Source organism: Marmota flaviventris, chromosome 6, assembly GCF_047511675.1.
Source record: "Marmota flaviventris isolate mMarFla1 chromosome 6, mMarFla1.hap1, whole genome shotgun sequence".
NCBI classification, from domain to species: domain Eukaryota; kingdom Metazoa; phylum Chordata; class Mammalia; order Rodentia; family Sciuridae; genus Marmota; species Marmota flaviventris.
Genome location: NC_092503.1, coordinates 77,125,668 through 77,149,516, shown reverse-complemented (window position 1 = coordinate 77,149,516; position 23,849 = coordinate 77,125,668). Strand labels below are relative to the sequence as shown.

The 23,849-nt window shown below is 34.9% G+C and overlaps 1 protein-coding gene across 1 annotated transcript in view; it reads right to left on the bottom strand.

The window, feature by feature from the left end:
* Window positions 1–23,849, bottom strand: part of Me1 (malic enzyme 1) — a 168,520-nt gene that overhangs the window by 4,852 nt on the left and 139,819 nt on the right. Inside the window, 4 exon segments of the mRNA XM_027928254.2 lie at window positions 1,349–1,447; window positions 10,160–10,333; window positions 12,163–12,305; window positions 16,213–16,318. Coding sequence (XP_027784055.2) covers window positions 1,349–1,447; window positions 10,160–10,333; window positions 12,163–12,305; window positions 16,213–16,318 — 522 coding nt within the window.

The following is a 23,849-nucleotide window of genomic DNA, read 5'->3' as shown; positions in this document are numbered from 1 at the left end:
TCCTTTTCATTTAAATTGTCAAAATGAAAACATGCTATTCATATATTAGTTCAAACAAGTTAAAAACTAGAAGGTACACAATATTAGAAATATATGAGCATATTCTTTCATAAATAACCAAAGAGATTATTATCTAATGGTCTTTGAAGGATTTTGATTTTTGAAGACTACCTTTAATCAACAAGATAAAAAATAACATATGAACCAATGAATATTAAATGGTATCATATAGATAAATTTGCTAATAGCTTTAAAACTAGTGATTCTTAATCTAGGAACAATTTGGTTCCCAGGGAACGCTTAGAATTGCCTGGCAACATTTTTAATTGTCAACTCTACAGATGGAACTGACATCTAGTGGGCAGATGACACAAATGCTGCTAAACTAATACAACTACATTGCAAAAAAGGTCAATTTCTCAATTTTATTATAGAAAAATAACCCTATCTTTAGATTTTTCCTTCAATCCTCCAACAGCTCATCTGCCTAACCCAACAGCTTTTGAGTTCTTTGCCCTTATAGCTTTTCCCTCTTGCCACTATTATTAGTTATGGTCTTCATCTTTTTTTTGAAAAGTGCAGATTTTTTTTCTTTCTTTCTTTTTTTTTTTTTTTGTGTGTGTGTGTGTGTCAGGGGAGTAGTGGGGATTGAACTCAGGGACACTCAACCACTGAGCCACATCCCCAGGCCTATTTTGTATTTTATTTAGAGACAGAGTCTCACTGAGTTGCTCAGCACCTTGCTTTTGCTGAGGCTGACTTTGAATTCTTAATCCTCCTGACTCAGCCTCCAGAGCTGCTGGGACTAAAGGTGTGCACCACCATGCCCCATGAAAATTGCAGGTCATTAATCAGATGATTTTCTAATTATCGGAATGACTTTTGCTTAATAGCAGGCAGAGATCAATGTTAATATTAGAATCTTCATTTTTTAAGGTGCCATAGAGACATGGATGTAGCAGGTGGTTCCAGGATTAAATGACACTCTATCATGTCTGTGATAATTTGTTAATTATTGTAAGTGTGATACAGAAGAGGATAACTAAAATACAGTGAAATGTGAGGCACCAAACTAAAAGGAAAAACCTAATGAGTTATTTAAATTATGGAAGGGTAATAAACAAAAGAGAAAATGATCCATCCTAATTCTACCACTTCTTTGTAAATCTAAAAGGTAGCTATTAAATTCTATCTAGTCACTATGCCTCATTTCCCTAACTTATGAGATATAAACTGATACAGAAAAACATTTCAAGGAAGCATGTTAGTATATTTTTAATATTTAAAAATATGTATTCAATAAGAGAAGGAAGTAAAAATACTGAGAATTGAACAAGAATGGTTTTACCTTTACAGCAATTTTTAGTGAAACATCTCTGATGGTATTCAAAGGAGGATAAAGCCGACCCTCTTCCAAGTGTTTATCTGACACTTGCTGAGATATAACCTATAAGAAGAAAAGGAAAAAAGTAGAACAATGTTTATACTTCATATCATACAATGTGGTAGTTATACAGATAACCTAAGTGCATGGCCACACAGACTGGCCATTTGTAGAAACCAATCACATTATGATCATCTCACTTCATCTAACATTTTATTAGTGGAAGAACTGAACCCAAGAGAGATGTACTAATTATTGGGAATCATAAAAATGAGAATTCAGGTTTTCTCTTAGTCTAATTCCTTTTCACTGTACCATGAAATACTTGACACTTTCCAATTGAAACACTAGGGGAACAGGAGGAAGGAAAAGTTAAGAAATGTGAGTAGTAATGGAATAGGACCCTGGAAGTTCAGGAGAGCAGTATTACATGATGACTCATACTGTTACTCCCCGCTTACACAGCCCCCTGCGGGAGGTAAGGCAAGAGGCTGAGAAAGCTATTTCAGAGTCACATTATCAATAGGATTTCAATTTTACCCAGATTCTGATTACCCAATCACTAACTGGCCTCAGCATCTGCGATTCCCAAACCATTCCCTAGGTCTAAATCAAACAGTGTTGAACTATTTAATGAACCCTACGTTAAGACAGTAAGGTAGGTTCAGCAAAAACAAAATTCACTCTAGCTCTAGGACTTTGGTTAAGTCTCTTCAGGCTGAATATAAATCAGCTTAGACGTGAACCTCTGTTTAACAGAAATGTTGATGTAGAGAGGAAGTAAAAATATTTTCTCATCTGCAATATTTTGAATAATTAAACATTTATTTTTGGTGTCATTTCTTAATACTCTTTATTTTTAAATCATGAAATTATTTCTGAAGTATTGTTTTGTTGCCACCTGCAAATAAGTAAGATGTTGAGCAAGTATAATACTACAAACAAATGTAAAAAACAGTTATGCTGAGTGCATTGGCATGTGCCTATATCCCAGCTACTTGGGACGCTGAGGCATGAGGATTACAAGTTTGAGGCCAGCCTGGTCAATTTAATAAGACCCTGTCTCAAAATTAAAAAAAAAAATTAAAAATGGGCTGAAGTTATAATTCACAGGTAAAATATCCTTGGTTTCAATCTCTAGTACCAAAACAACAAATACATAAAAATAAAAAGGGCTGGGATTACAGATCACTGGTAGAGCATCCCTAGTTTTAATCCCCCAGAACCATAAAAAAGTTAATATCCTGAGAGATTTGTAATTTAATGAGGTAACAGGGTACTAAAAGAGAGAATATTGAAATGAGCCTAGAGGTGAAATATGAGTGTTAAGAAAGAGCCGTGATAGAGGGCTTCATAGTGGAGGCAGGCTGGAGGCTAGAATCCAATGAAAACTGCAAGTTAGAAAAGCAGGTCAGGGACATTCCAGACGAAGACAATGTCAAATCAAAGGCAGGGATGTATGAGCTAGATCAAGGAACACAAGTGCCCTAAGCTGGGGCAGCAGAGGTTCTGTATAGAGAAATACGGATTGGAGTGTTTTCAATGTCAAATAAGGAATTTGGGTTAAATCCTGTGGGTTACTGGGGACTTCTGACCAAGGGCATTTATACAGAGCAGGGTGGGTGGAGAAACCATATATATTACACAAAACACTATAATCTATAATTACAGTATTGATCATAATTTTATAATAAACTCATCATTTAACTCATAATTTCTTGCCTTTTAACATGGCATTGAATAACTTGGTGACCAGAGTCCCAAACTTTAGGACAGAGAGAAATTAAGAGTTCCACACTCTCAGGAAATCACCAAACATGTGGGGTCTGCCATTTCCCCTAGAGCCTGAGAGGAGGTAGAATCAGCCCTGCCAACCCCACAGCAACAGCTGTCACTTCCCAGGAAGAGAAGATGGTGAGGGTCCAGCAGAGCTGAAGAAGGATCTTCTAAACTCTCAAATATGTGTTCCATGAGAGCCAGATTTGAGCCCTGCCACAGAGGACCTGATGGCCAAAATACAGAAAAGTTAGTAAAAGAGCCTTTCCCATAACTTTTTCCATAACTTCCTTCCTATCTCCAACACATTGGAAGATATAGACCTTGACAAGAAGGGAAGGTGATTTTTTAGAGTCTAGCCACTTTCTCTCAAACCCCTAGCTATAGTTTGATGTGATTTACGTCCCAAAGATTTATGTGCCGGAGGCTTGGTTCTCCATGTTTTGGTGTCGAGGTGGAGGAACGTTTAAGAGATGGAGCCTACTGTGAATTAGGAAACTGGAGGCACTGTCCTTGGAAGGGATGAATGCTAGTCCCCCAGAGTTAATATTTGTGAGAGTAGGTTGTTATAAAGCCAGGCAACCCCATGAGCAGGGGCCCTTTCTGCACCCAGATAGTTCCCTTTCCACTTCTCTGCCAAGGAAGCCATTGGATTTTCAGCCTCTAGAACTGAGCTAAACAAACCTCTTTCCTTTATAAAGTATCCAGCTCAGGTATTTTGTTGCAGCAACACAAATGGATCAATATTTTCCACAAGGTTTTGAAAAAGGCTACTACATGCCTTTTGTACTACAGGGAGAGGAGATAGTAAGTGGATTTTACTGAAATGTCACTAAGGGAAAGAAAAGGGAGATTTGATGGAGAATTATGTAAAACAATGACTGGAGCAAAATAAAACCATCCCCCATTGAATCAGGACTATTTTATAAAACCTTATTATTCCTAGTTTTGCAAAGGATTTATGAAAGACTTAAATCAGGTGGCACCATCATATACATCCATAAGAGTGGAGTCCTAATTAGAATAAAACTTATTCTATGCTTGTACAATTACATCAAAGTGAATTCTGTCATGTATAACTATAAAGAACCAATTAAAAAATGTAAAAAAATAAAAATAAACTAGTTGGCATTTCTTAGATGTTAAAGCAAAAGATTTATGGGTATCTATCTTATTATTTAATTGAATAGGGCAAAATGAGTAGCAAAAGATGTAATGATATGGTGGCTGAAGACCCAGGTCCTTGTGTAAGGCAGACCTATATTTGAACGCTGACTCCACTGATTATCTAAAAACAGTTCCTAATTCACGGGATCAAATGAAGTAAATTCCAGTAAAGAATTTACCACAATGTCTGTCAAAGTTCAGTGCTCAATGAATCTTGGCTATTTAGTTAAACAAACAAAAAAAAAAATAGGTAGCCAGAATGCCAAAAGAGAAGTAAAATAGCTTTGGGGTCAGATCTAGCTCTACACTACATTAGCTCATTAGTGTATGACTTGGGAGCAAGTTCTATAACCAATTAACTTTAAAATTTTTCAGCTATTTATGTGACTTTTTTTAAGGCCAGAACCATCTGTATTTGTTATAATAAATTATCTTAAACATTGTAACTTAAAATAATACAAATTGATTCTCTGGATGTCTAAATAAGTCTAAATAAGTCCTATTGGGCTATGATGCTTTAAGACAAATCCATTCCTTGCCTTCTCTATCTTCTAGAGGCTGGCATTTCTTGCTTCAAGGCCCCAAATCTATGTGACATATTTTTATGGTTTAGATGTGGTGTCTGCCAAGAGCTCACGTGTGAGATGAAAGGAAAGCGAGGCACCAGAAGACAGGCGAACGAGAAATTAAAGATGGAGACCAGGCAGAGATACACAAGAGAGCTGACAAATAAAGACTCATCTCTCCATAGAGAGAGGCTTGGGGTTCAGGACTTTTATGGGGCAGGCTCAGGGATTAGAGTAGGCTCAGGGATTAGAGCCAGCGGGGAGTCATAATGCAGATGGTTAAGGGTGGAGTTGGTCTGAGGGACTGGTGAGCCTTGGGCAGGAAAGTGAAATTTTTTTTTAAATGGGGCTGTCAATTAAGATGGCTATCCTGAAGCTAAGCAAGGACCTTACCTGAGACAATGCAATAATGTTTGGAGGAGAAAAGATTGCACTATATCCTTAACATAATCAACATAATTAATCCCTGGTGGTATTAACTGAGTGGTAACTGGAGGCAGGTGGGGTGTGGTTGGAGAAAGTGGTTCATTAGGTTGTGGGGGCTGTGGAGTTTATATTTGTATCTAGAAAGTGAATTCTCTCTCTCTCTCTCTCTCTCTCTCTCTCTCTCTGCTTCCTGATCATCATGTAAACTGTTTCCCTCTGCCACACTCTTCCACCATGCTGTCCTGCCTCACCTTGAGCCCCGAGGAATGGAGCCTGCTGTCTTTGGATTGAGACCTTTGAAATCCTGAGCCCTCAAATAAACTTTTCCTCCTTTAAAATTGTGCTGATTGGGTCTTTCGGTCACAGAAACGAAAAAGCTGACTAAAATGTATATATGGTGAATCTGTCACCACTGCCATATTGCTAGTGCTTGACGTCATTTCTTTTTTTCCTCTAGAATACTTCTCAAATGTCAAAAAGACTGGGGACAGTCAGAAGATGATTGAGTAAAGAAGAATCATAAATGAATTCTTGTTCTCCATGAATGCCTGTCACACAGAGAGGGAGCCAAGAAACTGTGGAAGAGAAATAAGTAGCAAATAGGTAACAAGGGGGAATCTCAGTAAAATATAAGAATTCTGGGAATACTGTGATTTGCACAGGTTTAAATGTGTCCTCTGAAGTCACATATTGGAAACTTGGTCCTTTGTGTGGTGATAATGCTATGCAACCTTATGAGATAGGGCCTGCTGGTCACACTACTGTGAGCATGTCATTCAAAAGGACTGCATGGGAGCCCAGTTTCTTTCTAGTTTCCTATTTTGCAATGTGAGCTCTTTCTCTGGTACACGCTCCATCACCCATGATAGGGCCCTCACCAGATCCTGCACCATGCTGTATGGACTTTCAGCCTCCAAACTATAAGACACATAATCCTTTCTCTTCTTCCCTATCTTCTCCCTTTCCCTAAAGTTAGCTTTAGAAAATCAGGTATTTCATTTCTAGTAACACAATTGAATTCATACAGGGGGTAGGAGGGAGAAGAGAGAACACAAGAACACTTGAGTCTTGTTCTCACCTACTGATTCATTCATTCAAAAACTATTTGCTGCCGTGGATGGCTCTATCTCTCAAAATAATCTTTCTCAATTTCATTCTGACAATGTTATAGCAGCTGGATTTGAAGGTTCCTCCAGATGCTATTGTCCATAGTGATTATCTCAGGCATCCTATGGACAGATATCAGAAAGAGGTCAAACAAGGGTTGGGTAAGGAAAGGTGACCAAGGTTTGTGTCCTAGGTTAGAACAGAGAGAGAGAAATCTATTCCCAAGCTGTGCCACAGACTACATAGGGCCAGTACTGCTGACTTAGGGTGCACTGTGTGTTCTCATCATGGTTCAGAAGACTGTCTCCAATGCTAGGAAAGCTAAAAATCTCTTTATAATATGAAAATGTCCATAAATAACCTTTAATATTGGTGCCAACCCAGAGATTTCTAATTTCATGTGATATAAAATTAGTATTTATGACTATAATTTTAACAGTTATTAAATCTGGGATTGCCAAACCAAAAAATACACCTAGATATTTTATGTTTATTTTATAAATTATAAAATATACTACAGACAAAAAGGACTTTCTTCCTTTTTTGGCCATCTGGCAGTAAGTGGTATTCATTTTTGCTAAGCTATATGACTAGTTCAATTTAATCCAACCCAACAGTATTTATTGTTTCTGCTTTGTGTTCCACATTGTGCTAGATGCTACTAGAGTTCTTAAAGTAGTTTATGGAAGAATTTCTATCTTTAAAGAAAATAATCTATAATTTAGTGATAGAGGCAACACTTAATCTTTTTGAAATATGAAGCTCTCAAGAGCATAACACAACCATGAATAAAATTCAATGTTAGTGTGTTTAATAAGGACAACCATGACAAGAAAGAGCAAGATGAGATAGATTTGTCAGAAAAAGGATTCAAGAATGAAGTTAAACATAAGCAGTATCCTGAATGTGAGACTGGATGGAGAATAATTCTTGGGGCTTTCCAGCAGGAGAGATGAAAGGTAAAGCAGCATGAAGGATGAAAGGTAAAACATACCAAAGTATGTTTATGTAGTGTGCCTGAAGGCTATGGGATGGAAGAGAAGAAAAGAATGTCAGGTTTCTAAACTTTGGTAGTTACCTGGAAAGGAGATGTTACTATTAGAAACATGGATGTTGAGGGTGAGGGAAAGCATTAAATATGGTTTTCAAAATGTTTAAAGGCACAGCTGGGCATGTCTGGGGAATTATCTAGCAGGGCAACTGGAGTTCCGGTAAAAAGGTGGGAATAGAGATACACAGAATAAGCACTATTAGAATACAGACAATGGAAACAAATGATGAGATCTTTGAAAGCACGTGGAAAAAAGTGGGACAAGAAAATGAATGCTAAAAAAAAAAAAGAGAAATGTGTCAAAATAGATTGGGTAGAGAGAGGTGATGGGAGGGGAGGGGAGAGGATGGGGGATAGGAAGGGCAGCAGAATAACATAGACACTAGTATTGCTGTATGTGTATACGTGGATGTATAACCAATGTGATCCTGCAACCTGTACACGTGGAAAAATGAGAATTCATACCCCATTTGAATAAAGGTATGATATATCAAGATCATTGTATTGTCATGAGCAACTAATAAAAAAAGAGAGAGACATAACCCATCAATAAATGGACTAGGGAACTGAACAAGACTCTTTACAGAAGAAGAAATACAATTGATCAACAAACATATAAAAAAAGACCATCATATTTAGCAATTAGAGAAATGCAAATCAAAGTTATTTCAATATTTTATTTCACTGCAGTTATAGTGGCAATTATCAAGAATACAAGCAATAATATTGTTCATGTGGATGTGGGAGAAAAGCTACATTCATACATTGCTAGTGGCCACATCAATGTAGAGTAGGTCGACTCACACAGTAACTAAACTATGGAACCAACCTAGGTACCCTTCAACAGATGAATGGATAAATAAAATGTGATATATATATATATATATATATATATGTGTGTGTGTGTGTGTGTGTGTGTGTGTGTGTGTGTGTGTAATATTACTCAACACTAAAAAGAATAAAATTATGCCACTTGTTGGCAAATGGATGAAATTTGAGAATACCATACTAAGCTAAATAAATCAATGGCAAAGTTAAAAAATAAAAAAGAAAGAAAACAAATGCTAAGGATATGGGAAAGGTCTTAGTTAAAAAGAGGATGAAAAGAGACAAAGAGAAGGGTGGGACTATAGCTCAGGGGTAGCCTGCATGCCTAACATGGGAAAGGCTCTGGGGTGAATCCCTAGAACCAAACAACAGAAAACAACAAATGGGATGTGATTGAGGTAGTAGGAGAAAAAGGAATGTGTGTTGAAGCCTGGGAGAAAATGATGTTGTCAGTGGACCATTAGCTATAATAAGAATAGGACTGCTCACATTGCCATTTTTTTTTTCTTCAAAAATTTTTGGTAGTGATCATTACTCTTCCTAAATAAGAAATTTTAAAAAATTTCATGATATTTGTCACTAGATGGTGCTAGAGTAATTTAGGAAAGAAAACACAGCTACAGAAAGTGAAGGATCAATTTTTTCTTCTGATGTGCATATTCTAGAAGACAATGATTACATTTTTCTTAATGTAAAAACAACTTTAAAATGCTCTCTTAGTAATTAGACATCTACTTGATACATCAGCTATCATGCTTTTAATGCAGTGAAAAAAAAAGATAAGAACAGATCATAATAACTTCTAGACACTGTTCTCACAGAATCAAGCCAGGCTCTAACCCCTGGAATATGCTCCTTTAGTTCTTTTAAAATCTTTTTCTATATTTTTCAATCCTCTTCAAAATGGAAAGAATAATGTGTTTTAAGGATAGATGTATATGAGTATTAATCAAGTTTTATTTGGCTCAGTTCAGCTAGTTATACAGTAGTTTAATTTTAAGACAAGAAATTCACAAGTTTCTTATTCACAAATTGCATCCTGTTTGAATCTGAAACATTGTTAATCATCCACAGTTATCATAAGGTCACAGTTTTAGAAATATATAACCAATTACTGCTTAGACTTAGGGCACAAGGGAAACTGATGGAAATATGAAACTCAAGGCTTATTCTGTGCAATGAGTAATAAAGTTCCTTTGTCTCTGATCTAAGAGCATCATGCCTTGACAGTATCTATGAAACTATGACTAACTTGTTAGCTTGCAAGTAAGGTAAAAGCATAAATCTTTCACGGTTCTTGTCAGAATGAGATTCCCTAGTGGACCTGCACCATAATGTTCTGAGAATCTTTCCTGAAGACCCTGACTACAGCTACTTCTCCTATTATTTTAGTGGTTTGATAAATATTTATTTCCCTATTTAAATTTCATTTTGCTTAAATATTAGCATGATTTGCTTTAACCACTATACTATATCAGACTTTTTAAAAAACCTTCAAAATGACTTTATTCAGAAAATTAATAATGAAATATTTATCACTTAATTTTCATTTGGAAACAATATTTTAATTGTCTCTTTACTTTCATAGAATTTAATGAGAAATGTGTAGATAAAAAGGGGTTCCTTCCACAAAATCAAAATATAATTTATCTAACAGCTGTTGAAGAAGAATATTTTATTAGTGACCCAATATGAACCTGTTACCTATCCACCCCATGCATCTTTGAGAAAGACTTTCTCTAATTCTTTAGACTTTACTACTTCTAGAGAGCAAGCTGAGATGCTAGACAAATAAAATATTAGACAAATGAGGCTGAGCATATTTTATAGCCTTGGCAAACTTAAATAACTTACCTCAGCAGTAGTGAGAAATATCTTATCTGTGATGTGTCTCAGTCCACATGCCACAACCCCAAGAGCAACTCCAGGGAACACATAGGAATTGTTGCCTTGTCCAGGGTATAGGGTCTGTCCATTTGGAAGAGTGACTGGATCAAAAGGACTGCCACTGGCAAAAATTGCACGTCCCTGAAATACAGACACATACCACTAGTTAAAAAGAAGCAGGTTATTTTAAAACAAATAAAACAGAACTGAGAGCCAAAACAGAGAACACTTAGAAAGAAGCCTAACTTTTCATCAACTCACTAGTAAATGTGGGCAAGCTCCTATAATGCTTTTTGAACAGGGGGTTTCTCTATATTACTTTTGTCTCCCAGAGAAAGTCACCCTAAGACTATCACTCTATTCTCTGCATTGGTCCAACTCATAGATCCATCAACCATTTCTACATTTAAGGATTTAAGGACTATTAGGCTTCCAATTACAGACTTTAAAAATAAAAATGACAGAGCCCAGGTGTGGTGGTTCACAACTATAATCCCAGCTACTCAGAAGACAGAGACAAGAGGACTGACCACAAGTTTAAGGACAGCCTTAGCAACTTAGCGAGACTCTTAAAAAAAAAAAATTAAAAGGGCTGGGGATGTAACTCAGTGGTTGAGCATCCCAATGTTCAATCTCTAGTATCAAATAAAGAATAAAGAAAGAGAGGGATGGAGGAAAAGAAGGAAGGAGGAAGGGAGGGAGGGTACACAGGTAGGTTATATTAGAGTATTAGAGAACTGGAAATAACATTTAGCTTAGACCTTAATTTTCAACCTCAAAATGGCTTTCAATGTTTTATGTCTAACAATGTAGAGCATTAGATAACATCATAAGAAAAAGCTAGGCCATTTATTTCTGACATCTAAATTTTAAAACACAACTATATAAATTTGGCTAATTTTACCCATGTGTATCACTGATGAGTCTCTAAATTCTTGAGGCCTATTGAGATATACTAAGACAAAATAATTAATTAAACACTCCTTAATTATGTGTCTTTTATGTGCAAAGCACTATGCCAAATTTGCAAGTGCTTACAGAATTGTTGGATTTTTTACCCTACTCCTTTAAGGATTTAAGGACTATTAGGGAAAGTGAAACAATTCCGCAATCTATAGATGAAATATAAAATAAAATTAGTGAGGATACTGATGCCAACCTAAATAAGAGAAGAAAGTAATGGAGTGGCTCCTTGCCAAAAAAAAAAATCATTAATTCTAGTAACAAGCATTTAAAGATCTTTAACATTATTAAAGAAATCAAGACATCAAGTTCTGATTTTTTCAGAGTGGTATGCCTTTGTGTTGTGTTTTCCCTCTCTGCTTCAATTTGGATTTTATATCTCAAGTAAGTTTTAAATAGATATGACCCAATCTCTATTTTGTTGTAATGATATTTTCAGATCTTTGAAGAAGACTTTTGCCAACATTATCAGTCAAATATAAATTAGTGAAAACACAGTATAAAATATTATCATTTTTTCTGAAGCAGTAAAATATTAAAGCATTGAGGACTTCTATCCCAATCTGGCTGGATATCAAGATCGTCACCCAAAGGCTCCACCCATAGCATCAAAACCCAAACCCCGAATTTTGCAAAACAAAAATCAGACTGTAGTTTTATACTATATGCTTAGATATTTGGGAATAGCTAGTTAAGAGCTGTTTTAATAACCATCTAAAACCAAGATTTTTTTAATTCAACTTTTATGTTTAAATCTTAGATACTTTCAAATCACTTGAAGAAAATTATCACTAAAATATTACAAAGTTTATTTTGCTGAAGAGGAGGAGTAATACAAACAAAACTCTAGAAAAGGATAAGAGTTCTCATTCCTCTGATCTGTTCACTTTTCTTCCAAATTATTTTCAATAATTTTTGAAGGTTATATGGTATGCACCTTAGATATCCTAGGCTTCCCTATAATTTGTCAGTTTGACTTTTAAGATTTCAGTATACTTTTACTTTACCTTGGTTATTTTATAACACTGCTCTGCAGAACATTCTGCTTTGCTGGTTGGATTACTCAAAGCAAAAATAATAGGCCGTTCATTGAAGGCAGCCATATCCTTGAGAATTTGTTCTGAGAATGCACCACCAATTGCTGCAACTCCTAATGAAGAAATGAGAATCCAATCAGTGGTTAATTCATCCAAGAAGACCATGCCAAAAACTATGAAATATGTTAGGTCACTTTCTAATAGAACCTAAACAAAATATAGAATACCTGCATTAAGGTATAGTGCTAAAAACAGATGCTTGTTAATGCCAACAATCTTTTGGGTTACAAATCAACAATACCTTTAAAATATACAACTGTAAGCCTAATACACTGAAACAACCATGTCAATGTTTATAGCATCACAATTCACATCAGCTGAGCTAAGCACCAACCTAGGTGCCCCTCAATAGATGAATAGATAAAGAAAATGTGGTATATATACACAATGGTGTATTACTCAGCTATAGAGAAGAATGACTTTATGGCATTTGCTGATTAATGGATGGAACTGGAGAATATCATGTTAAGTGAAATAAGCCAATCCCAAAAGACCAAAGGTTGAACTTTTTCCCTGACATGTGGAAGTTAACTCAGAATAAGCGGGAGGGGAGATTAAAGAAGAAAAAAGAATAGAAGATCAGAGGAGTAAACAAAGGGTAATGAAAGGAAAGGGATGGGATAGGGAAAATCAGTGAAGTGAATCTCACCTAACTTCCTATATTCATATATGAATATACCACAGTGAATCTCACTATCATGTACATCCATAAGACATTAATTTAAAAAAAAAGTAAGTAAATAGTAGAAAGACCAACAGAGTAAAGGGAGAGAACTGGGGTGAGAGTGGGGGAGAGGAAGGGAAACTACTAAGGACTGAATTAGAACAAATTATATTCCATGCTTTTATAATTATGACATAGATTATTCTATTTTCATGTATAATTTAAAATATTAATAAAATACATAAATAAATAAATAAATAGCTCAAAAATAGAGCCTGGTATGGTGGGCTATGCCAGCGACTTGGGAGGCTGAGCAGGATGTCAGCAAGCCTGAGGCCAGTTTGGGCAACTTAAAGAGACTTAGTCTCAAAATAAAAAACAAAATGGGCTGAGGATGCAGTTCAGTGCTAGAGCACCCCCAGGTTCAATCTCCAATACCACCACCACACACACATACAAAAATATCCTACAGATATATAACATTTGACCCATAATGTTAAAAGTAGGTGGTAGGGCTCACTGCATCTTGAGTGACAAAAGATCACTCCACCTCAACTGACCAAAAAATCCCACCTATAAACTGGCCTTCTTCACAGCCAGATACTATCTTCTTAAACTAGAAGAAGCAGTATTGACAGCTTAAGGGACTTTCCAACTTCAAAATACGTGCGGAATATTAAGGAACTGTCATTTAGGGGACTCTGATTCACTGTAACTTACTTTACAGCTTTAAGCCCCTGTAAGTTTCACTTAGATATTCATAAACCTTCCAACATGGCAGAACTAGCAAGGGGAATAAAGTCATAGTACTAAAACTCAAGTTTTAAAACCACCCCAAATACATAATACTTGAGGAGGGAGGTTCCCAAACCAGATATAAAAATACCACATGGGAAACCCTAGGCTATTTCCTTTCTTAAAGATGGGCCACTCCCAAGATATAGGTCTGTATTCACCTCACAGATTGTTTTTGTGCTCTATATATGTAATATGAATTGAAATGCATTCTGCTGTCATATAGATAGATTGATCGATCGATAGATAGATCCAATAAAATATTTTCATATTATAAAAAAGATTCCCATATTATCTTTTTAATGTCTATACAATCTGAATTAGAGTCTTTTCCATCCAAGCATGATAATTTTTGTTTTCTTTTTTAAACTTTTCTCCTTTTTATTGGTGCATTGAAATTATACATAACAGTGGAATTTGTTGCAATATATTCATACATGCACACAATAAAACAGTATAATTAGAAAAAAAAAAGATGGCCCACTTCATAGCATTACTTCCTTTCTGCTGAATAATCCTTTTATGCTTTTCTAACTGTGTCTCTCAACTGACATCTTTCCAAGGACCCAGGAACCCTCCCTAAGGTAACAATACTCATTGAGTTAGTGGCCTTTCACTTCAAATTTTGATTATAGACATTTGAATCAGGAAATTAACTATGTCCAATATATGTAGTCTTTCTATATGCAATCCTGAGTATATTTCAGTTCATCAGGTGATAAAGCGATTATGTTTTGCACACCAATGTTAACATCATCTCATTCAATTGCAAAATTCAAGTATTGCTCATTGAAAGATTTTTAACAGAAGAATAAAATCATCAGTATAATGGAAATGAAACACAGGAAGATTACTGAAAGAATTTTTTGGTCACTATTTAGGATGTGTTCTTTTTCTTTTTAGTTGATCATGGCAGTAGAATGTATTTTGGCAGAATATACATACATAGAGTATACCTTGTCATATTTAGGATCCTATTCTTATGGTTGTACATGATGTGGAGTTATCCTAGTCATATATACAAATAAAAGCTAGCGAAGTTATGACCAATGAATTCTACTGTGTTTTCTCTTCATTTCCCTTTGTTTAGTCCAATGGATTTCTATTATTTCCCTCCCAAATGTACCCTGCTTTGGATTAGCATCCACAAATCAGAAAGAACATTTAGCCTTTGTTTTTTGGGATTGACTTATTTCACTTGGCATGATATTCTCTAGTTCCATCCATTTACTAGCAAATGTCAAAATTTCATTCTTATTTATGGATGAATAATATTCCATTGTGTATATATACATGTTTTCTCTATCCATTCTTCCTTTGAAGGACATCTAGGTTGTTCCCATAGCTTGGCTATTGGGTGTTGAGCTGCTATAAACATGGATGTGGCTGCATCCCTATAGGATGCCAATTTTAAGTCCTTTGGGTATAGACCAAGGAGTGGGATAACTGGGTCAAATGGTGGTTCCATTCCAAGTTTTCCATAGTGGTTACACCAATTTGCAGTCCCACCAACAATGTATGAGACAGTACCTTTCTCCCCACATTCTCACCAACATTTATTGTTACTTGTATTCTTTATAATGGCTATTCTGACTGTAGTGAGATGGAATCTTAGTGTATTTTTAATTTGCATTTCTCTAATTTCTAGAGATGTTGAACATTTTTTCATATTTTTTATTACCATGGAAAGAACATTTTTGAATCAATATTAAAAGCTTAGTAAACTTCCTATCATGGAATAGTAGCTTTAATTGTAATTATCAACAGTGTTTTCAATATTGTCAACTATTTCACAAGAATTTCTAGGAATGGAGTATGATACAAAGAATAACATACACACACAAAATAAGGAATTAAAATTCACAACTTGGAGATTTTTTAAACACATAAAATTGACCATAGTGAACATCCTACTGTGTACATACACTGTATAAGTACTGTATACTATGAGAAACATAAAGATGTGATCCTTGACTTCCTAACCTCAGCACTAGCAACATTTTGGGCTGAATAATTGCTGGTTGCAGGGGCTGTCCCGTATACTGTAGGATTATTTAGTGGTATCCCTGACCTCTATCCACCATGTCTCAGTAGTCCCATTTTCCTCCTTGAAATCCCCTTCCCAGCTTTGACAACTAAAAACAAATATCTCCAGACTTGCCAAATGTTCCCTGGGCAACAAAATCCTCCCATTTGAGAAGGAACAGCTCTCTGAAGTAATTAAACCTGAAAAAGTGCCAAATATGCCAGGAATTAGCAGGCTAACAGAGTCTGCAAAGGAGCCATGTACTTCAGCTAGGGTAAGCAATACTAGGAAGACAGAACTGAACTTACAGATCTAGGTATCTATGAGGTACTGAGGCTTAAGTGAATATAATTTTGTTTTTGAATTTCAAGGTTAGAATACCCAAAAAAGCTAAATCACGGATGAATAATTGGTAGAAAGAAAACCAATCAGGTTAAAATGAGGCTATCAGAGGTAAAGAGGAGAAAAAGTTTACCTATGAGGGCACTTGGTTTTATTTTCTGAACAATGGCTTCCAGGTTCTTCATTTCTTCATGTTCATGAGCAAACTTTTCTTTCTCTTGTGTTAAGGAAGCACGACCCTAAGTAAAGCAAATGAGAAGAAATGAATCTGCCAAACATGTGAGTCACAGAAATTTCATATTTACTCATATTTTCAAATTTACTCATATTTATGTTTAACGTTTAAACATATTTTAATCCATAGTAAAAAAAAAAAAAAACTACAGTTATGGAAATTTTACTTTCTTTATTTAAGCAATTCTTTTTTCTCAACAAAATTCCAGTTTACTATAAGTTACTATAATCTTTTTGTTCAAGTTTGCATCATTGCCCTTAATCTTTTATACACTTGAAAACAGATATTTATAACAACCTCCTCTCCTTTCCTGACTGAGGAACCTATTGCTCTTGGTCTGCTCCCAAGGGCCTACCTTTCTTCCCTAAAATCAACAAGGTGACTCCATATTGAACCCTCTAATGATATGTCATCCTTTAAATACCACAAAACTGAAAACTATAGTACATCAATGGAACAACCAATATTGAACATGGTCAAGGATCTTGCTTTTAATGTTCTATTAACATATTCCAGTATGTTTTCTTTTAAGAAAATAGCAAAATATTATAGCCAATCTTCACCTTTTGTTTTATTATAAATAGAAAGGGGCTAGGGATGTAACTCAGTGACAGTGCACTTGCCTAGCATGAGTATGGCCCTGTGTTCCATCCCCAGTACCACAAAATTAAAACATAAAGGAAGAAACCTAGGATTGGGAGAAAAAAAAACTGTAAGAATTCTGGATTATTCCTATTGTGTAATAGAAATAGGAAATAATAAATGTAGCTTTAGAGGAAAATATTCCAGCCATTTTTTTTTAATTAAAAAAATGCTTGGACTTACCAAAACAATAAACAATCCATGCTGAAAAGAGCATATCCCAGTACAAAACAGAAGAATTAGTAGGTCACAGTGAAGTCTTGCTGAAAGCAGCTGAATAGGTATTCCCAGTCTGAGATAATAGTTCTGGACCATTCAATTACTGACAAACAACATGACAATGAAAGCATATCCAAATTGCTTCTGGCATATAGGTTTATATAAATTTGTCAATGATCTCCATAAAAATGCAAATCTATTCGTTTTCCTCAGATTACCAAACCAAGAAGCAAATATCCACATGAGAAAATAAAACCAGCATACAAGTCTTAAAGATGATTTTGTTAGCATCAATAAAAATCAAGCTGGCATAATATAGGTTGCTGCTAAAAGTAGCATGTAAGTTTAAGAGTGGAGTCTGTTTATAATGAATATAAACCTAAAATTCAATAATGGAAATTAAACTAAAAGATGTTGAAAAATCTGAAAGTGACAAATATAATCCGCACTCTTTTTTTTCCTTAGGTTTTCTTTTATACATTTTTTTTTTTAGTTGTCAATGGACCTTTATTTTATATATTCATATGTGGTGCTGAGAATTGAACCCAGTGCCTCACACATGCTAGGCAAGTGCTCTACCACTGATCTAGCACCCCAGGCCCTAATCCCTACTTTCTTAATGAAATGATTCAAAATATTTTCCTCAGTGCACTTAGATAATCTAAGACAACAAATTTTTAAATTTTTAAATGTATTTTACAGTGTTGTCTTCATCACTGTTGGTTATAGTCAATAAGTCAATAGTTTATGATAAATATTGCTAGCTAGGGAAATAAATAACAAGTAGCAGAATACATTCTAATAATTAACAGCAAAATATTCATGCTATTTTTTGGTAAGTTTTTATGCTATTCAGTAAAATAAAGAAATACTCCACAATTAAGAAATGCTATCAACAAATGGAGATAAAATATGGGACCAAGACTCAGGAGGCTCTTACACTCATCATATGATTGTGGGCAAGTCCTTAGGTACTTCCCTGGATCTTGGTTTCTCTATCTATAAAATTGTTTGTATTGGTGATGATAACAATGCAAATGAAACAGATTTGTGCTTTCCAGAGCTATATGGGCACCAGCCACCTAGAAAAGAGATTCCTGAACCCAGCTTCCAGGGCTAATTCAATTCTAATTAAATTCCATGTCACTAATATGCCATTATGTAAAAACGTGAGTGTGTAACTGATGTGATTCTGCAATTTGTATTTGGGGTAAAAATGGGAGTTCATAACCCAATTGAGTCAAATGTATGAAAGATGATATATCATGAGCTTTGTAATGTTTTGAACAACCAATAAAAAAAAGAAGAAAAAGAAAAAAATAAATAAATAAATTCCATGGTGAGATCCTGGATTCCATGTGTTTGCTTTATTAAAGCTTCCCAAGTGATGAGAATTGATTAGGCAGTTTTGAGAATCACTGTACTTAATGATGTCCCTACCAGATACAATTTTTTAAGTTATATGTTTTCAAAAAAGTATATAATGGTCCATTCTAAAGAAGAAACAGAATAATATACATTGGCAGTTACAGATTTTTAGTAAGTTTTTTGAATTTTCTTTTTGACTGATGACTAAGATATAATTAAAAATATGGAATATAGTTTAAGCCCTCTAAATTACCTATGATGGGAAACAAATCATAAAGACAGATATTATATAAAAAGAGGGGTTGGGGATGTGGCTCAAGCGGTAGCGCACTCGCCTGGCATGTGTGAGGCACTGGGTTCGATCCTCAGCACCATACAAAAATAAAATGAAGATATTGTGTCCACCTAAAAAAACTAAAAAAGTAAATATTAAAAAAATTATCAAAAACATCTTGCTTTATTAATCATAGTAATCACTGGTGGCTCCTGGCACCAGACATTCCATCTAATATGAAACCTAAATATCCCACAGCCTCACCTCCAAAAGAAGGTCAGAAATCATTAAATGGTCATACTAACATTACTAAAGGGCTCCACTTAACAAAACCAGAAGAATCAAAAGAAAAAAATAAACATCTCCAAAGTATTCTCTATACCATTTTTAAGTTCAGTTGAATGATTATAGAAACTATTTGGTTTAGTTTCTAAACCGAACATAGTAGGGATGACTAGTAATGTCTTTGTGACATCATTTCTTGAATCTTTCTTCCTTCCTTATTTTGTGCTGTTTCTTAGTAGAAAGTGGAAGATACAACAAGATTGAATCTCTGTGTTTGTCATCCTTTCACTTCTGTAACCAAAATACCTAACAAAAAACAACTCAGAGGAGGAAAAGTTTATTTTGGCTTACAGTTTCAGAGGTTTAGTCCTTGGTGGGCAAACTCCACTGCTCTGGGCCCAAGGTTAGAAAGTATATCACAAGGGAAAGGCATGGTAGAGGGATGCTGCTTACCTCATGGTGGCCAAGAAGCAGAGAAAGCAAGAGAAAGGGGCTGCAGATAAGATGAACCCGTTTAGGGCAGCTCCCAGTGACCAACTCCTCCAGCCATGTTCCACCTGCCTATAGTTACCACTCAGTCCATTCAAACTAGAATGGATTGATTAGGTTATAGCTTTCACAATCCAATCATTTCACCTTCAAACATTGTTGTATTAATACAGGACATTTGAGGGGATACCTCATATTCACATCAGAACAACAAAAACACCTATGTTGTGGTGGGGCCAGAAGGGAGGATTGGTGGCAAAGAGAGTCAAGATTTGGGGTTATCATTCCAGGACCCAGGATAACAGGATAGGAATAAAAAAAAATAGTTAAAGATCACCACTATAAACATGTACTCCTTCCTACACATAGACACTGAAGAATTGTTCCACAGGTGCCTACTTTGTTGCCTACTTGCCCCGTTTTACTGGCCTGTTTTTATTGTCATGTCCTTGGCTTATCAGAGCTGAATGTGGCCTCTTTTTGGATCTATAGTCAGGGTCTTCTCAGTTAGTATGCAACAGTTGCAATGTAGGTATGAAAGTTTGCTTAAGAGTGATTTTTTTTGAGGGGGAACTACAGGGAATTGAATATTAAGCCACATCCCCAGACCTTTTTTTATATTTTATTTAGAGACAGGATCTCACTAAGTTGCTTAGGGCCTCACTAAATTGCTGAGGCTTACTTTGAACTCTCCATCCTCCTGCGTCAACCTCCCAAGCCACTGGGATTACAGGTGTGCACCACCAGAGTGATGTTTCATCATCTCAAGACAGATAAAAATGAATGATGTGATGAAAGTAAAACAAGGAAGGAATAGAAGGTAGTGAATTCCATCAATATTTAATTCTGTTTGTTAAATATCAATATTCATAGTCTTCTGGCTAAAAGACTCATGCAGATCATTTGCGGCCTCTGTTCTTTTCAATCCCTATGCATATACTGATCATATTCTAAACAAAATGGATAAGAGAGAGAGAATAATCAAGCCAGATACTTTTCACCAAACTACAAAATCTCCTAATAGTTAGATTTTGTTTTTTTTTTAATCACAAGGTATGCAATGCATCAAATCCTGAAAAAGCAATAGGGGAAAGAAAAACTGTCTGTACAGCCTAGAGTTTCAAGCCCTAAACATGTATGTTATACTCTCAGGAGGAAAATAACTAACTATATTGTCAAAACTACCTTTATATCATATAATATACCTTTATTCACTATTCTTTTCTATAGGAGTTAAACATTCAACTATTAATAAAAATACACAATAAAGTAAAATTATTTAAAACATTACAAAATAAAACCAAAATCAAAACAAATTCTGAACCACTCTATAGTCTTGTTGTGGGTTAGATGAAGCTTCTCATCAGGGTATCTGTTAATATCCTACTTTCTGTTTTTAGTGTTCTGTTATAACATTAACTAGGTTTATTAGCAAATGCCAAAATATATTTATTTAAGAAACAGGTTATGCCTAGATTGGTTTGTTTTGTGACTTCCTGTCTTTCCTGAAAATGCTCCAAAGTCATCATTGTGAAATACAAACACCAGTCCTGCTGGCAATGCTTCTTTTCAGCCTCACTTTATTGTTTTTATTCTCACTCTTTCATTTGGGAAGATTTTTGTTTTTTAAACTAAGTACCAGTTTGTTTATATTAAAATGTATTCCTATTAGTTGGATAAATTGATATATCAATTATTTCTTGCTATAAAATCCAAAATAAAATATTTGGGTATTATCAGTGGCCAAAAGATTGATTTCAACCAACCGAATTAATATTGATGAATTAAATACTTAAAATACTGATATTCTATAACATAAAAACACCTTCTGTTGCACATATGGTTATGAGGTGAATGACAGGAAATGCTAGAGCTGTGATGTTGAAAGAGAAAACAGAATATTAGAATGTTAGAATAAATGGGGCTGGGGTTGTGGCTGAGTGGTAGAGCGCTCACCTCACAATTGCGAGGCCCTGGATTCGATCCTCAGTGCGACATAAAAATAAATTTAAAAATATAAACTGTATTTAAAAAAAGAGTAATAATTATATAATTTAATGATGACAAAACTCCAAGAATGAGTGGACATTTTAGTTTGGGATTTTATCTCTCTAAAATGTGAAGGAGCTTCACCAAGAAAAACTTCATTTAAATTTTTGTGATTTTTAAATGTAACTACCAGGTAATAAAATTATTATTATTGGCTTTCAGGATATGTATAACTGCTAAGGATGAAAGATAACAAAAACAAAAGTATTATGCAAATATGAAAGCAAGATTATGCTGATATTCAAGTTATTCCAAGATTTATTAATTCCACCACAAAGAACAATACAAGAATTTGGACTTTAAAAACATGAAAACATTAACTAAAGCTTATGTCTTTTTATATTAAGTAGAACATAAACTTTAAAATATAAAACAAACTTCTAAAATTTAACTTTATCTTGGCAAGCAGAATATATGTTCTTTATTTTGGCTAGTAAATACATGAAGTAAAAGTGACTGATTAGGTCTAGCCAACAACTTCAATTATTCTAATTATTGTAACCCATGGAATCTGGAGTCTTAGACCAGTAAATGTATGTTAAAATTATTTGAGATAAAATATGTATATTTTTATGCAAATTTCACATTAAAATTTTATTAGGAACCACAGAAGAAAAGCAGTCACAGACTTCTGCATTTGGATTTTTTATAGCCCTAAGGACAACACAATTTATATATTCCATATCCTCCATGACTCTATTTACACACTGATGATCCCCAATCCACATCTCTAATCCAGATCCTCGCCCTGAAGTTCAGTACTAGATCTCCAATTGCCAAAGAGACATTTCCATTTTAAGTCTCCAGAGGCACCTTAAACTTGCTTTGTGTAAAGCTGATCTCATTATTTTATTTTTCCCTTGAAAGGGTCTGTTCTTTATTCCTTTTTTTTTTTTTTTTACGTTAATGGTTGCTTCATTTACCTAGATAGTTAAGGAGTCCAGCTAGATTTCCTCCTCTACCCTATTCCTCCTCCTGTATTTATTCAATTACTAAGTATGCCAGTCTTATTTCCTAAACATCAACTTAATCAAGCTTCTTTTGCTCAACTCCATGGTAAAGTCTCAATTAATTTTGATATGGATTATTGCAACAGCTTTGTAAGTAGTTTCCTCTTTGCAGTTTTTTCCTCTTTTCAAACTATCTTTCACAATGTCATCAGAATGACTGAGGAGGCAAACCCTGTGCACACATTTCTTTTATGGCTCATCTTCAGGATAAAAAAGGTCTTAAAGGTCTTAAGTCACTTGCCATTTGCTTCCTTTCCAACCTGTCCTTCAATGTCTCTTACATCATACATCATGTTTGTGTTTTTTTTAAAGAGAGAGAGAGAGAGAGAGAATTTTTCAATATTTATCCCTTAATTTTTTTTCGGCGGACACAACATCTTTGTTTGTATGTGGTGCTGAGGATCGAACCCGGGCCGCATGCATGCCAGGTGAGCGCGCCACCGCTTGAGCCACATCCCCAGCCCTACATCATGGTTTTTAACACTTGGAAATCCATTCACTCTTCAATTAATTTATTTGACAAATTATTAATTACCAGATATGTAGTAGACACTGTCTCAGAATTTATAGATATTTAAAAAATGAAAGATATTATTATTAGCTTCATTCAAGATCTCTCAGTCACCATACATCCCTTGTTTCAGTTTCAAACATATGAAGTTTATGAACATAGGACAAAGAACAAACTCTTCTTTTTCAAGTCAGCATTAAGAAAACACCTTATTTCCAGATCTTCCTCAGTACCTCCACACTTCTCTTTAGTGTGATTAGGAGCATCATCCCCTGTGCACCCTGGTACCATTTCTGTAATAATGCTTTCAGACAGTACTGTAACTTGTGGATTGGGTTTTTCCCATTAGGTTGTGAGTTTCCTGAGATAAGAGCCTTATTGTATCCTCAGAGGCTGGAACAATGCCTGAACTGTAGAAAATTTCATTCAGTAGATATTTACATTTCATGACCACAACATATATAGTGATCACAGTGTACAAATTTTTGTTGTTATGTGCATTCTTCAAAGGAATAGCAATTTTTAAACACAAGTTTAAAAATTGGAAAAAACAAAAACAAAAGCTAAAACCAAAGTCTATATAAGCATACTTATTTGCTATAAAATTATTCACATTATTTTTCTTCCTTTAAGGCAAAATTTGTTAATGTAGATTAATTATTAAAAACATATTTTTATAGCTTTAAAG